At 38.6% G+C, this 13,974-nt stretch overlaps 1 protein-coding gene across 1 annotated transcript in view; it reads right to left on the bottom strand.

Annotated features, from left to right (window-relative positions):
- Positions 1–7,376, bottom strand: part of LOC145988849 (muscle-specific protein 20-like) — a 76,889-nt gene extending 69,513 nt beyond the window's left edge. The window contains exon 1 of the mRNA XM_083124085.1: positions 7,224–7,376. Within this exon, the coding sequence (XP_082980211.1) occupies positions 7,224–7,247 (24 nt within the window). The 5' untranslated portion in view covers positions 7,248–7,376. The remainder of the gene's footprint in view (positions 1–7,223) is intronic.
- Positions 7,377–13,974: the final 6,598 nt, after the last annotated feature.

Raw genomic sequence — 13,974 nt, 5'->3', positions numbered from 1 at the left:
ATCGACGATGGCGTAGAGGTAACGTCGTCGACATAAAATCAAGGGATTCCGGGTTTGGTACCCGGGTGGAGGCACATTGCACAGTGGTTCAGACCCCACATTAAACTGTAGGTCCTGTCCCGATTAGCCTGTATGTGCAGAAAGGGGACTCATTTACTTTTAAAAAAAAGTCACACGATTTTTAATACAGAAAGCTTCGATTTCGACCCATATAGAAAATTTTCTGTGGGTGTCCATAGGCATTGTCCTAGCAACATATTGCGGGGCTCTGGGCGAGATTAGAATGCGACCTCCCAATCTGTTCTTTAAATTTGAAATCTCAATGTGTATCGATACAAAGTCTTCAGGCATACGTCAGCAAAAGTATTATCAAATTTAAATAATAATAAAAATAAAAATAAAAATTAAAGATTAAAATTATATTTAGTAATTTCGCTCACCATAAATGTGTCTTTCTCTGCTTTTCCTGGAGTTGAATTCGCTCGATGTCTTTCTCTATGGATAATAGAGATAGAACCTGGCAACCTTTGCCTTGTCAAATGACCGAGTGATGAAGTTTTACTGTGCTCCGTAATTTTGTCTAATATAGAGCTTTTAGTGCGTTATGGCGACTATTCTAAAGCATGGAGAACTGTAAGCACTATAGTACTACTATGCAGAGTAAGAATTACTCTCTAAATTGCAGCATTGATACAGATATTCAATCAATTTAGCTCGTTCCAGTGACTTCCTACATGAAATGTAAACAAACAGTATTGCCAACAACTGCAAGGTGTTATTTAGAGCAAGTTGCTACCGTTCGATATATCGCAATGAGCTTCTGCGTGGAATGTGTTAAGGCCGCATTAAGACAGGAAGTGAAAGTGCAGTGTTGTGAGTGTGTTAAGCCATTTATACACGGTTTAAATAAACGGACATAGATATGGAATCCACAGGTCAAACATGGCGTTGTAAATCTTGTTCCAAAGCGATAGCACATAGTCAATAACAATAGCTTCCATCATGTCAGCAGAGGTGCCAACTCTTGTTGACTTTCACAAAATAATCCAGGAGTTAAAAGAAAAAGTTACTAACTTAAAGTAGATAAATATTGAGACTGAACGTGAACTTGATAAATCTGTGGACTTAGCTAATTTGACTTTTTCTTTTAATATAGTCATTTTGACTTCGTTGCTCATTAATTGCATCAGTTCATTGTGAATTTCAAAACTTAGATGATAATTGTGAATCTCAGTTTGTTGTATACGTCTGAAATTTTCTTGTAGTACTTGGTCATATTTCGAAAAATGTATAAAATTGTCTGAATTTTCTGTTGTTCCTCCCGTGGATAATATTTCTCTTTGTCCTCGAACCACAAAGTTATTGTCAGCCAAAATTTGTATTACGCTTATCGACCGTTCTAAGAGATGGCGCCAGTGATTTTCCCGTGAAAATCCTAAAATCAGACCGGTTTATTCAAAATACTAAATATTTGACGTATTGATTGAAATGTAACGTTTAACTATAAAAAAAAATAGCTCTTTCTTCCATCTATTTCTCACACTTCTATTTTTTTTAACCCCATGGGGCGCGTGACCCCTTCAAGCAGGGTTGTTAAAGGTCCAAGAACTCGAATGGGTTCTATTGGGTTCCGTAACAGGACCGGAACCTTCTTTCTCACACACTTTAAATTCGGTCCAAGTTTCGTATTGTTTCATTTCAATACGGAACCTGGACCTTATTTGATCTGATTCGGAAGAAAGGTCCCTGGACCGAATTGAAATAGTTTAAACATAAAAAGGTTATTTACTGTCTAGGATCCATTTACATTTTCTGATTTTCTCTCGCGGACCGGAATTGAATTTATTTAAAATTCCTGGACCTTAAACAACCCTGCCTCCATGTACAAGGCCCCGGGTGGTCGCCCACTTCGGCCACCCCTTGCTACGCCCCTGCCCATAGGAGAAAGAGAAGAAGAAAGGCAAAGAAACTGAAGTGGGAAGGATGAAGAGGTATAACTAGGGAGAGGGGGTGAGAGAGACAGAGATTATCAGGCACGTTACTCACATCGAGGTGCTTGAAACGAAGACTACCGACTCCTCGCCAAGTACAACAGGCATAAATAACTCGGATGAGACAGACGGGAAAAAATAAAGGCATTCCTCGCCCTGCTCGTTAGATCATCGTGGAGAGAAGCTCCACGGATGGAATTTAACCGAAGTCATTTTTAAGGAGGGTAACAATGCAGCGTACACAAGGATTAGGAATTTTAGCGAGACGAGACAGATATCGAAACAACGTTGTACAAACCGAGACGAGAACGACTTTGGTCATCTACATTGCATGATATTTGAAAAACAAACTAAAATTACTTTACCATGTGTTTATTCACACATACCCAAGCGGATATCTTCAAGTGCAGTGCCTTTGTTTTAGCCCTGGGCCGAGATTGCGCGTGACATAGCACAGATGCCGGCATTTTCGTCCCGTAACGTCTCGCTTATTTACGCACATATCTTTAGCATGTAGACGTTATTGCATAACGAGTGCTAACCTGTGTTAAAAGAGTTGTTCAAAGTTGTTCACGCGCTGACTCGGCCCAGAACCAAAACGAACGCACTGTACCTGATTACGTCACATATTATGTTCACAGTTATTAAAAATTCAATGCATTTGTGGCAATCGTGAACCTGCCGTGCGTTGTTGCAAATATTCAGGATAAAATTAACTTTTCGAGGGTTCGTAGCGTCGAAAAGAGGCGTCAAACTCAAAAAATTTTTGTCAAGAAAAGTTTTTTTATCTTAATGGCTTCTATACGCTGTGAAAGTTTGTATTGTGACACGCTATGTATGTATTGTCTATTCTATATATTTCGAGACTCAACCGAGACACTAACAAGTCTCGTCTTGTTTCGACCATACCTAAGAAAGATGCCAGAGGGATGCTATATGTTAAAAATAACAATGCACTAACCCACAATACAAGTAGTGTTGAAATGTATGTGTATTATATTTTCGTATTCAGTGGTTGTATTTTATTTACTAATATTAACTGAATAATGATCAGTGGTGAACGATGAGATTCGCTGAAGTGCACAGACTACTCTCAGGCACATGGTTGGTGTTAGGCAACAATATCTCACAGCACAGAGGAATAAAACCACATTACTGCCGTAGATAGAATGAAAGGATTTATTCTTTATTTATTGCAATTATAATGCAAATATATTTGGAACGAATGTGAGGATTTCGCCTTATCGGTGTCTTGACTCAACTACAACACATAACCTCAGTGCGTGGCCATCGGCGTACCTATGGTTGCATACATCTAGCATGCGCCCCGAACTACCACACCAAGAGGTATGTAATAATAACTGAGCCAATGTTCGCTCTTAACCCTTTATTCCAAATTAGTCTTTGGGATAATTTTGTAAGCTAACGAAGAATGGTTGCAGTATTGTACGTAGCATCAATGCATGGTTATCGGCGTACAGCGGCGGCGCCAGGATTAATCATTTAGGGGTGCTGAGGAGGTGTGGAATGAAATTTAGCGGTTGCGATGTTGAAAATAAAGAAAACAGGAATATACATGCATGTTTTAGCCACTAAATCATATACCAATTAGCTGTTAGGCAATGAAATTGAAAAATACTAGCGACTTACTTAATTTTTGCTAGATTTTAGCACAACAACGGTGTGTTTGGAAATTTGAAAGGAACAGCTTGTTCAAGGAAGACGGAAGAACGGCGGATATTTTTCCACTGGGAGGAGGCAAGAAAAACGAGGCATATTTTTCTCCCTAATTGTGTTGCTCTCTAGGATAAAAAAAAAAACACTCCTTCAATTTGAAGTTATCACGCTCTTATAATAGATCGTAGCCCCCTTGCCCACTCCCTCCTTCCGGACTCCATGATGACATTTGAATTACGTCTTACACTACAAGAAAGTGGTCATAGAATGTTACCATTCAGTCAGACACACGTTACAGTCTTATTGAACTATGTAGTGAAATACAAAATAAAATTCGCCTTAACTGCAAAAACACCCTTTTTAAACCTTCGCCTCCCCCTGGCGCCGCCCTTATCGGCGTACCTATGGTCGCATAGGCCTAGCTTGCACCCCGAACTACCATATCAAGATGTATGTACAACACCGAACAGTTCCTTTGAGTTTAAATTCTACCGACGATCTACGGCGAAAGTGTTAATTTCTTATGCGAAATCCTCTATTTTATATTATTTCAAGATCACAGATCAAATATAGATGAATAACTTGCCATTTACAAAAAGATGCTACAATCGAAACTGACATCTACATCAGATTATTAAAAACACTTTTTAAAAACCATTACCCAATGCACAATAAGACATACAATACATTATATAATAAATATTAAACAAGAGATATACATTACAAACAAGGTGCAATTTATAGGCAATAACACAAAATTTCTTTCACAAAAGAATACATCAGTGACATATTTTCAAGTTGTGACGTCACAAAAATATGGATCATATCATCGTGTACAAGGAAACTATAGGAGGGTGTTTGAATAGGAGATTTAGTTACGGTTTTAAGAAGAGGATATATTCTTATTTACATTCTATAAGTCAACAACCCTGGCTGCGATTTCCCTTTGTTTATCCGACGCTATGGGACAAGTTTAAAATATAGAGTTAAGTTTTCAGAGTGACAATACCAACAAACAAACTTCTTCACCAATACCCAAATCTAAGGGAAGCCCTAGAATAGAGACTTACTGTAAATTCTTCAATGTTAATAAATATGGCAAAAATAATGAAATGTTATGAAAAGGCAAATTTAATGATGAAATAATGTAAATAAGTGAAAGTGTTGTACATAAAGTATTGATTGATTTAGTTTGTTTTACTTGTTATTTAAACCAATCAACGATTTTTTTACATTTGTCCAGCGATCTGCTATGCGGATTGCGGCAGTCGTTTTAATCAAAACGCCAGCGTGGTATGTGAAAAGATTCCACTGAAGGAGAAAATGTAGTAACTAATCTTGAACATACATCCAATAATTATCAAGCAGAAAGCAGAGAGGGGAATTCCCCTCATTCCCTTTCAAATGCCACCATGTTCCAACATGGAAAACGTGTTCATTTAGAAAACTAAATGAAAACAAACCACAGATCTATCAACAAAATAAATATTATCGTGTTTTGGAAAACGTAAATACAAAATTTAGCGGCGGCAAGCATCACGACTCGTTGCTACAGCTGGAAAAAAAAAAGAAAAAAACAACGCAAGGCTGCCTCTCTTCCACGTGGAACGCCAGCAGCACGCGGAACCCCTCCGCCCCCCTTCTTGCCGATCTGGCAAGACAGAAATAGACATTCTCTCCTAACCCAAATTTTGCAACTGCTGCCGCAAGATGACTTCATTTTTCTTCTATTTTAATCTAGATCCTTCTCTCGAATTCAGGTCAAACAAATGAGAATCGAAAATTATCAAATTGATAATCATCATTCCACCTTTTCAAGAGATGGGTGTGTCCAGTGGGTTAATTTTCTCCCAATGCATTTCATAGATGGTGTAAAATTTCTTATATTACAATACAAACTTCTAAATGGCACTGCAGACATCAATTCCCTCCTTGATCAGTTTTGACTTGCAAGATATTGACAGAAGATAATAATCAGCTTTATGGCCATCACCACCTACCTCCATTGTCGCGATTAGTCTAAAAATACGGCACTCAAAATAATAGAATAAACTAACAACCTGTTTTCACTTGCCATTTAAAAATTGAAATACTGCAGTACAATTCTTCTTTAAAATGAATTTCTAAAATTAGAGTATTGAGAAGAACATATACAATTCGTGACATTTAAATAAAGAGATAATGTACGAGGGTGCATGTTCAACAATATTAATGCTTACATTGGTGACATGTGTGTTCTTAATATCGTCGATGTTTTAAAATGTCATATTTATTAACATTTATTGTTTTCTTAATGTTGAATCTTTGGAGGAACGGTAAAAATAAGAAAATGAAACTGAAGAATAACTGAATGTAGGATAGAGAATAAGGGGAACTGCAAAGGAGAAGCAACAAAAATTGGTAATATAAATAAACAAAGAATAGTAAAACAAAATTGGAATAGAGAAAAGATCAGCAAGGCAGGAAAACACGAATGAACAGAATAAGAAAACAATTTATAAAATGTAACTTTCTTATATCTTTCGTAAAATTCAGGGGTTCTTCGACACATAGGCTGTTTGACGTTTACATTAACACACACGCAAAATAGCGTTTATGGCGCTCCAAAATTTGAAGTTGGTGCTACTTCCAGGTATTGTAGTTCAATATGTTTGTTTCTGATATTAACATTGGCACGTAATACGGGCAATAAGAACAAATAAACTTTCGGCGGATTATTTAGTCAGAAAGTACTCTACAAACTCAAAACTTATCGTAAATGCATGGGATACAAAAATTTTAAACATGGTCAAACAAATTCCATTGTTCAAGCACACAGAGAAGTGTTGTGTTGGGTTATGCTTTTTATACTTTCATCTGGTAGGCATATCCTAGCGTCGTTAACAAAGACGGCGTTTATTCTTTTATTTCTGTTTTTTTTTCAAATATAGGCTGTTTATGATCTGTGAACTGTGCCAAGTAAACAAAGTCATTACCACGTACCTTTGCTCTTCTCTAAGATCGTTTCTCGGGTTTGAAACTTTTTATCCTTTTTATGTCTTTTATTCACACTCCTTTCTTTTCGTCTCTTAATCTTTTTCCTGTTCTAATTTGAGATTTTCGTGAGTATTGACATCCGTTCCTTGCCAAGCGAAAGCGAAGGATAAGATTTTACAACATGAAGTTTGATAAACACACATCACAGAGCATGAAATGGCAATTAAGCATTCCTATATTTATCTGTTTCACTTCGTCGTTCTTCTCTTTCGTTTTACAACCTGAAAACACTAAGCAAAAATAAAAGAAAAAAAAGAAAATGAAGAAAGCACCATCTAGATTTAGAGTGTGAAACGATGCACCAAAAGCCACGCCCATTCCGGAGCCAAAAATATTCCAGAGTAATCTTTTCGGAATGGAAAGTTGTCGAACGACACCAGCGCCTTCACAAAATCGACGACGGATTGTAGAAGTTTAGTTTCCTGTAACAAATCAGCCAAAGCGTGCAGCAAATAGGCTTTATACAACGCTGCGTTTTTTTGTGCAGTGCAAGGCGATAACAAGAGTATTTGCACTCACCTGCCATAGTGGACGTCCAGGCATCTTGCTAGCTGCTCTATACGGTGACTCGGTCTTCAAGGGACTGGATCGTGGAGCAGAAACGAGAGGCCGCTGTAATACCCAACTAACATCCACGAGACCTTTTTAGGTCAAACTTCGGAGGCCCGCGAGAGGAACCCTAGAAGCAGGAAGCTCTGGAAGGCGGGGGAACGTGCAGGGAGACCCCCTTCCCCCCGCAAACACCTCTGAGTGGATTTAGTAAAGTATCTCGTCTTGCGAAAACGTCCCCCTCGCGAAAAGCACCCATGCAATCAGCCTGACCCAATTATGTTAAACCCCGTTTCCTAGCATGCCAACTTCTCTAGTTGCTAGCAGTTCCAACGTGGGATACGGTTAACACAACTTTCGTTCTTCACAAGTCAGAATATAAAGATGTATATGGTGTTTACGTCCTCTTAATGCACAATGTGCATGTCAATTACATGGTTTCAGTAGAGAACAAGAGACACGAAATCACAGATTAAATGTGGCACAAAATGGTTTTGGGGGCAGTTAAATTATTTGCATTGTTATGTAACGTCGCTTTTCTTCGTTTTTAGGCTCACCGCGACGATGAAGATGAATCATGATTAGGTAGATAACTAGATAAAAGAGCAAACGTAACCTTACCCTGGCCAGGACTCGAATTTAGAACCTTGAAAGACTGAGATGTCTTCCCTACTCTGTTTGTTGCTTGTCTTTTTATATTATCTTGTTTATCTTCCCTCTTTTCTTTTACCTTCTATCTTTTTTAAACTTTTCTTTTACCATTCTTCATTTTCCCTCTATACCAATCCTCTCTTTTTCTTTCCCTTTGTCCTCGTAGCTCCTCTTTCTTTATCTTCTTACACTTTATTTTCTTTCCTTTTCTTTCTCGCCCAACTTTACATTACTTACTTTCGCTTTTCCTGTTGCTTCAATTTTCTTCTGAAAAAAAAAAGAAAAACTTCCAAGACAAAAATACCAAGAGAGAATATGGAAAGAACTCAAAGGTTGGGAACAACACCACGTTCCAGATTTTTATTCTGTCCTGTTCTTTTCATTTCCTTTTGCCTCGTCCTCGTGTGTGTGATTTGTCCTTTCATCAGTTTCCAATTATTTCCATTCATTCTCATCTTCACGATTAGTCAAAAGTGCCTACTCGTTATTCCAATTTTCCTTTAACTTCGGGATTCCTACTATTTTTCTGTCACTTCCTCCTTTTCCTTATCCACTCCTTTTCTTTATTCTTCTGCTTTCTTTCGTTTCTGCCTCCCTCTCTCTATCTTACTATGTTACTCTTTTAACGACATAATTCCGAACATTCTCTGGTGTACAATATCGGGAACAGGGGAACTCGAAATACATAAAAATGTTTCATTTTATAAGTGAGGATAATTTAATATTGGTGTACGGACGACGCTAAAGCCGGACAGGGTAGGTCACTGGTTCCAGAAAGCGGTTCCTGCCCATTGGGGCAGGCAACCCTGTTCACCCTCGTGGTGCTAGTATAGTTGATGTCTGTGGTTGGAGCGTTGTTTGACTAGCATATTCTTAATTTTTCTCCACAGAATAAAATGGTGGCACGGCAACTATTATGTAAAATACATGGCAGTGTCTCGCTGCCACGTTCTTTTTCTGCTCGAACCTCAAAAAAGATGCGCGTGGCAGTAGACTCGGTCTTTGTTTTATCGTGATTTCATCATGCTATGTATGCAATTACGTCTGTAACACATACTGTAAAGTTGTAGCGATTACTTTCACAAAAATGTTTTAAGATTAGGTCCTTCAGCATTCTTCTAATAATAAACCTAAATGCTCTCCTAGTTAGGTTAAGTTCTATTAGCATTAAAATAATATAGTTAAATGCTTTATAAAGAAAAAGGTTCTAAATTACCTGTACATTCATTTCCACTAATCATAAACTTGCATTTCTCTCGTCTTAATCTGTTCTTAAGATTTGTAACATCCTCTTAGCAGACGAATTACGTGGCAGCAGCAAATTTGATGCTTATTCTTACTGCTGACACGTGCGTGGCAGCAGACTCGGCCAAAATACATACAGATAGCTACCTGGTATCAAATTGTCCACACCGTAAGCACTTTCCCCCAAAAGATACTTTCAAACCATTGTCTCCCATATTTATTCCAGACCAATGCTGGGATGGTATCTTGGACGAATACCAAGGACCCTTGGATTTATTTCCGACCATCGTTTTTGCACTTTCGCAACATTGGATTGGATTGTTTTGTTGTTTTAAGTCCACTTTATGCACAGTAAGGCTAATCGGGACTGGACCTACAGTTTGAAGTGGGATCCGAACCACTATGTGCCTCCACTGGGGATCGAACCCGGGACCCCTTGCTTACAAGGTCGTCCACTGCGCCGTCGGGAGGCCCACCTTTCAAGCACAAGCTGGGAACAATGCAGCGTTGCCAGGTCAGATTTTTAAAAATCGGGAGATAGTCCCCTGAAAAATCAGGAGATCTGCTTAAAAAATCAGAAGAACTAATAATAGCGGATTATTAACGTTCTGGGGGGGGGGGGGGTAGAGTTGGAAAAGCTTTCCACTATCATTATTGAATGTTAATTATTAATTTTTGGAAGTCAAAAGATAAATTTATTACTGTTATGTTAATACAAATTTTATTGAATTTGCACTTCAAGGGTACGATAACCCCACCCCCTTAATTCACCTAAGGTAAAGGTACAGTTTCCCCAAACCAGTGGCGATGATCGAGTACCAAAACTGAGGTGGTGCAAGGATTGCCTCCCCTAATCGCCGGCATTGCACCTACACATTGCAAAAAGCAGTGACATTACTGAAGAAAATCCAACCTCGATTTTCTGTTCATCTCTCACAAATGTTCTAAAATAAATTGTTGTGACTGTGCGTGGATTTATGTACTTATCGTTTAAAAGTTTATGGAAACATTTCATGATTTTTGTGTTAACTAAATCTAGAGCTTCAGCCACTACGCATTCGAGGATATATTTTTTAAATGCTCTACCTCATAACACCTTAGATTGCTTTTATTTAAAAATAGCCAAAGTTACGGGATGTAAGAAAACACAAACTTTTTTAACAACACATTCAAAGCATACTCGCATTAATGGTAATGGAGAAGGGCTATAATGCCTTAACCCCCGAAATATCCTTGAATTAAAACTTTTCTTTCAATCACGGAAAGTAACCAACCAGTATTAGACAGAGTGATTGATTGATTTGATTTATTTTACTTCGCATCTGCCATATTTGTTTAATCGTAAAGATGTGAAATTGACGAAGGGACACTCACAAAGAGCACCCAAGCCCAGTCTGGGATTCGAACTCGTGACCCAGTATCAGACATGTCATGTCGCAGGTTTTTTCTTCAACTTTTTCCCCAGTCACTCGAGACAATGTAAATGTTAATTAAGTCAGCTTTTTGCATTCGAGTATTACCTGGTATAAAATCGGGAAAGAGAATTTCTACCACTACAGTATTGATTGAGTAGAAAGAGACATAAGACCAATTGTAGTAGTAGTTACGCTCAGAAATGGCTTAAAAAAACAATGCTATAACAGCACGAACTATGATATCTAAGTTAAGAGGTGATTAAGAAAAAATAAAACTGCGACGTATAACTGTGGTATAAGTCTGCAACAGCAGTTTACTAAGCCGACCTCCGTGGCTGAGTGGTTAGCACAGAGCTATGAGATCAGGGATCCCGTCTCGGGATCAAATCTCGGCCTAGGCATGGTTGTCCCTTCATCAATTTCATCATATCATCACTCATCCTAGTCTTCGCGATTAGCCAAAAGTGGCAGAAATGCGAAGTAAAATAAACCAAATCAGTCAATCGACAGTTTACTAAGAGTTTTGTAACCATAACCTTTGGCTACATTCGTAATGTGAACTCCCTATTTTATCAAAGTTAAAAACTTGAACCTGTATCTAGCATTTGCAAGAAACATTACCTTAAAACTGAATACTTGTTCGTATGTGTGGGTGGCAACATTGGTATCTAGTTGTAACCAGTTTCCAGTTGCCTCCCCTTTGACAAAACCTCACCAGATGGGGAAAGTTAGGACACCCGCCTTGGAGTTCCCAATCACAGATCATATTTCCCAATGCACAAAGGGCTCAAGAAGCCGCGCCTCTTTCCCAGTGTCATCAAACCTTGTATGACACTCCTTCCCCACCTCTCTCTCTCTCTCTCTCTCTGTGAGCAATATTCATGGGTCTTTGCATTCCATCAGCTGAATATGTAAATTGTAAATCAACTTTCGATTTTTAAAAAATAATTGTTCATTATAAATATTTAAGGAAGAAAAAAATCAGGAGATTTCCACATGTTCCTGAAACTTGTCAGGAGATCAGTAGATCGTGCTGAAAATCAGGAAATCTCCTGTGAAATCAGTAGACCTGGCAACACTGGAACAATGTAACATTAGGTATCCACCCACAACTATCGCACGACATAGTACACCAATTTACCACCAGAGCACACATACGCTAGGCGAGAGCGGCACAGTGGCAAAGTGTGGAACTAAGTGGTGAGACATAAAATTGTCCGCAAAAATGGTATGCAGTATTTATTGCATATTGCCCGAAGTCTCAGGTTCGATTCACGACAAGTGCTCGAATGAAGTATTGACAAGGCTTACTGCGGAGAGAGCCTTGGTCTAAAATGCCATATATAGACATTAGCAATGGAAGACTGCTCTAGACAATTCAACTTAGTTTACATGACAAAGTTGACCAGGGACTGACAGGGCTCTGAATCAGTATAATCATCCCCCTGTGGAGCGTCTGATGTCTGATGTCAGGCACGTATCCTAGAAATATATTTCGGGGGGATCCTAACCAACTGTCTCATAATAATAATAATAATAGTAAATAATAATAATAGTTTAAATTAAAATAATTATATTTAATTAAATATATGTATATGAATTGATATTGTATTTTCATTACATGACATTATCTAGCTTACATATAGTTTAGCCGGCCCCCGTAGCCGAGTGGTTAGCACATCGCGCTACGACGCCAGAGGTCCCGGGTTCGAATCTTGGCCTGCCCATGGATGTTTGCGAGTGTCCATCCATCAATTTCATCATATCATCACTCATCCCCATCTTTGCAAATTAGCCAAAAGTGGCACAAAAAGCGAGGTGAAATAATGCAAATTAATCAATCAATCAACATATAGTTTAGATCGCCAAAATGAAAGAAATTAATGTAAAATACATAAAGAATTGAATATTTATTCAATAACAAATAAAGAATGTTAGATCCAGTTGACGAAAAGTAAAGTCAATGATTAATACTTTATGCATATTATTGATTGATTGATTGATTGAGTTGGTGTTTTAAGTTCACTTTATGCACAGAAAGACTAATAGCGACTGGACCTACAGTTTAAAGTGGGCTCCGAACCACTATATGCCTAAACCGTTTATGCATATTATCGTAAGTAATAGTGTGCATAAATCTTCTTTGGTACTGTCATTCAAAGTTATGATCCCAATATAATGCTTGCTTTCCAATAACAAAATGTTAAATTAGTATATTTCCATTATTTAATTTTAGTACTTGGTAAATCTTTCGTGAAGGGGAGGGGGGGGGGGGGGTCTGGACAAGAAACGTCCAGCCTTCGGTGGCCGGGCCTCTTGAAGCCGTGTGAGGCCGGACGTCGACCGTGAGCTCGGAGGCTGAGGCCGTGGTTGAGATGGAGTTCGGAGGATGAGGCTGTGTGAGACCGGAGGCCGACCTTGAGCTCGGAGACTGAGGCCGTTGGAGGCCGGAGTCTGAGATGGAGTTGGGAGGCTGAGGCCGTGTGAGGCTGCAAGCCGATGGGAGCTCGGAGGCCGGGCCTCACGAGCAAAGTCAAATAGACATCTCTGCATACACGAAAGCAGGATTCGATCACACAGAGAGGGCCTGCCCGATGGCGGAGTGGTAGCGTCGTCGCCTTGTAATCAACGAGTCCCGGGTTGGATACCCGGTTGAGGCACATAGTGATTCGGATCCCACTTTAAACTGTAGGTCCAGTCCCGATTAGCTTTACTGTGCAAAAAGTGGACTTAAAACACCAACTTAATCGATCACACAGAGCTCAATACCACCACTAAAGCTACATCTCGTTTCCAATAGATGGTATTATGAGAATTATTGAGAAATTCGGATTATATGAAACTGTCTTTCAGAAAGGAAGCCTGGCCTCTACTATTTTGTTTGTTAGGAAACATGCCAGAGTTTATTTAGGCCTCGCGGCTTAGGAGCTTTCCCTAATTTGGCACCTTGTTTGGCTCCTTATTGCGTGGAGTGTGGTCTTTTCCCCTAACTTCTGGACTTTGTAGCAACCACGTCCTCTGTCGTACACAGGATTTTTGTCAGAGAGGGATGGTGGGGGTGGACTTGTAAAAGTGCGTAGTACCGTATGTACCTGAAATTTTTATATGGGGGTCAGGCCATTGATAAAACTTGAACAGTACAATTATTATTATTATTATTATTATTATTATTATTATTATTATTATTATTATTATTAAATATTAATACTATCATGCTAGTGATTAGAATGTTGATTTATAGGCACTAAAAACCTCTCGAATAGGCAGGCAAATAGACACCAAAAATGATGAAAATAGGCATTTAAAAAGGCACTATACGAGTAAAATCAAGAAGGCATAAATAGGCATTTAAAAATTCACCTTAAAATAAAAAATAACAATAAAATAAGCATTGGATTTTTCATCTTCTA

Source organism: Lepisma saccharinum, chromosome 6 (genome assembly GCF_977018435.1).
Source record: "Lepisma saccharinum chromosome 6, izLepSacc3.1, whole genome shotgun sequence".
NCBI classification, from domain to species: domain Eukaryota; kingdom Metazoa; phylum Arthropoda; class Insecta; order Zygentoma; family Lepismatidae; genus Lepisma; species Lepisma saccharinum.
The sequence above is the reverse complement of the archived record's forward strand: the minus strand, read 5'-3'. Positions and strand labels throughout refer to the sequence as shown.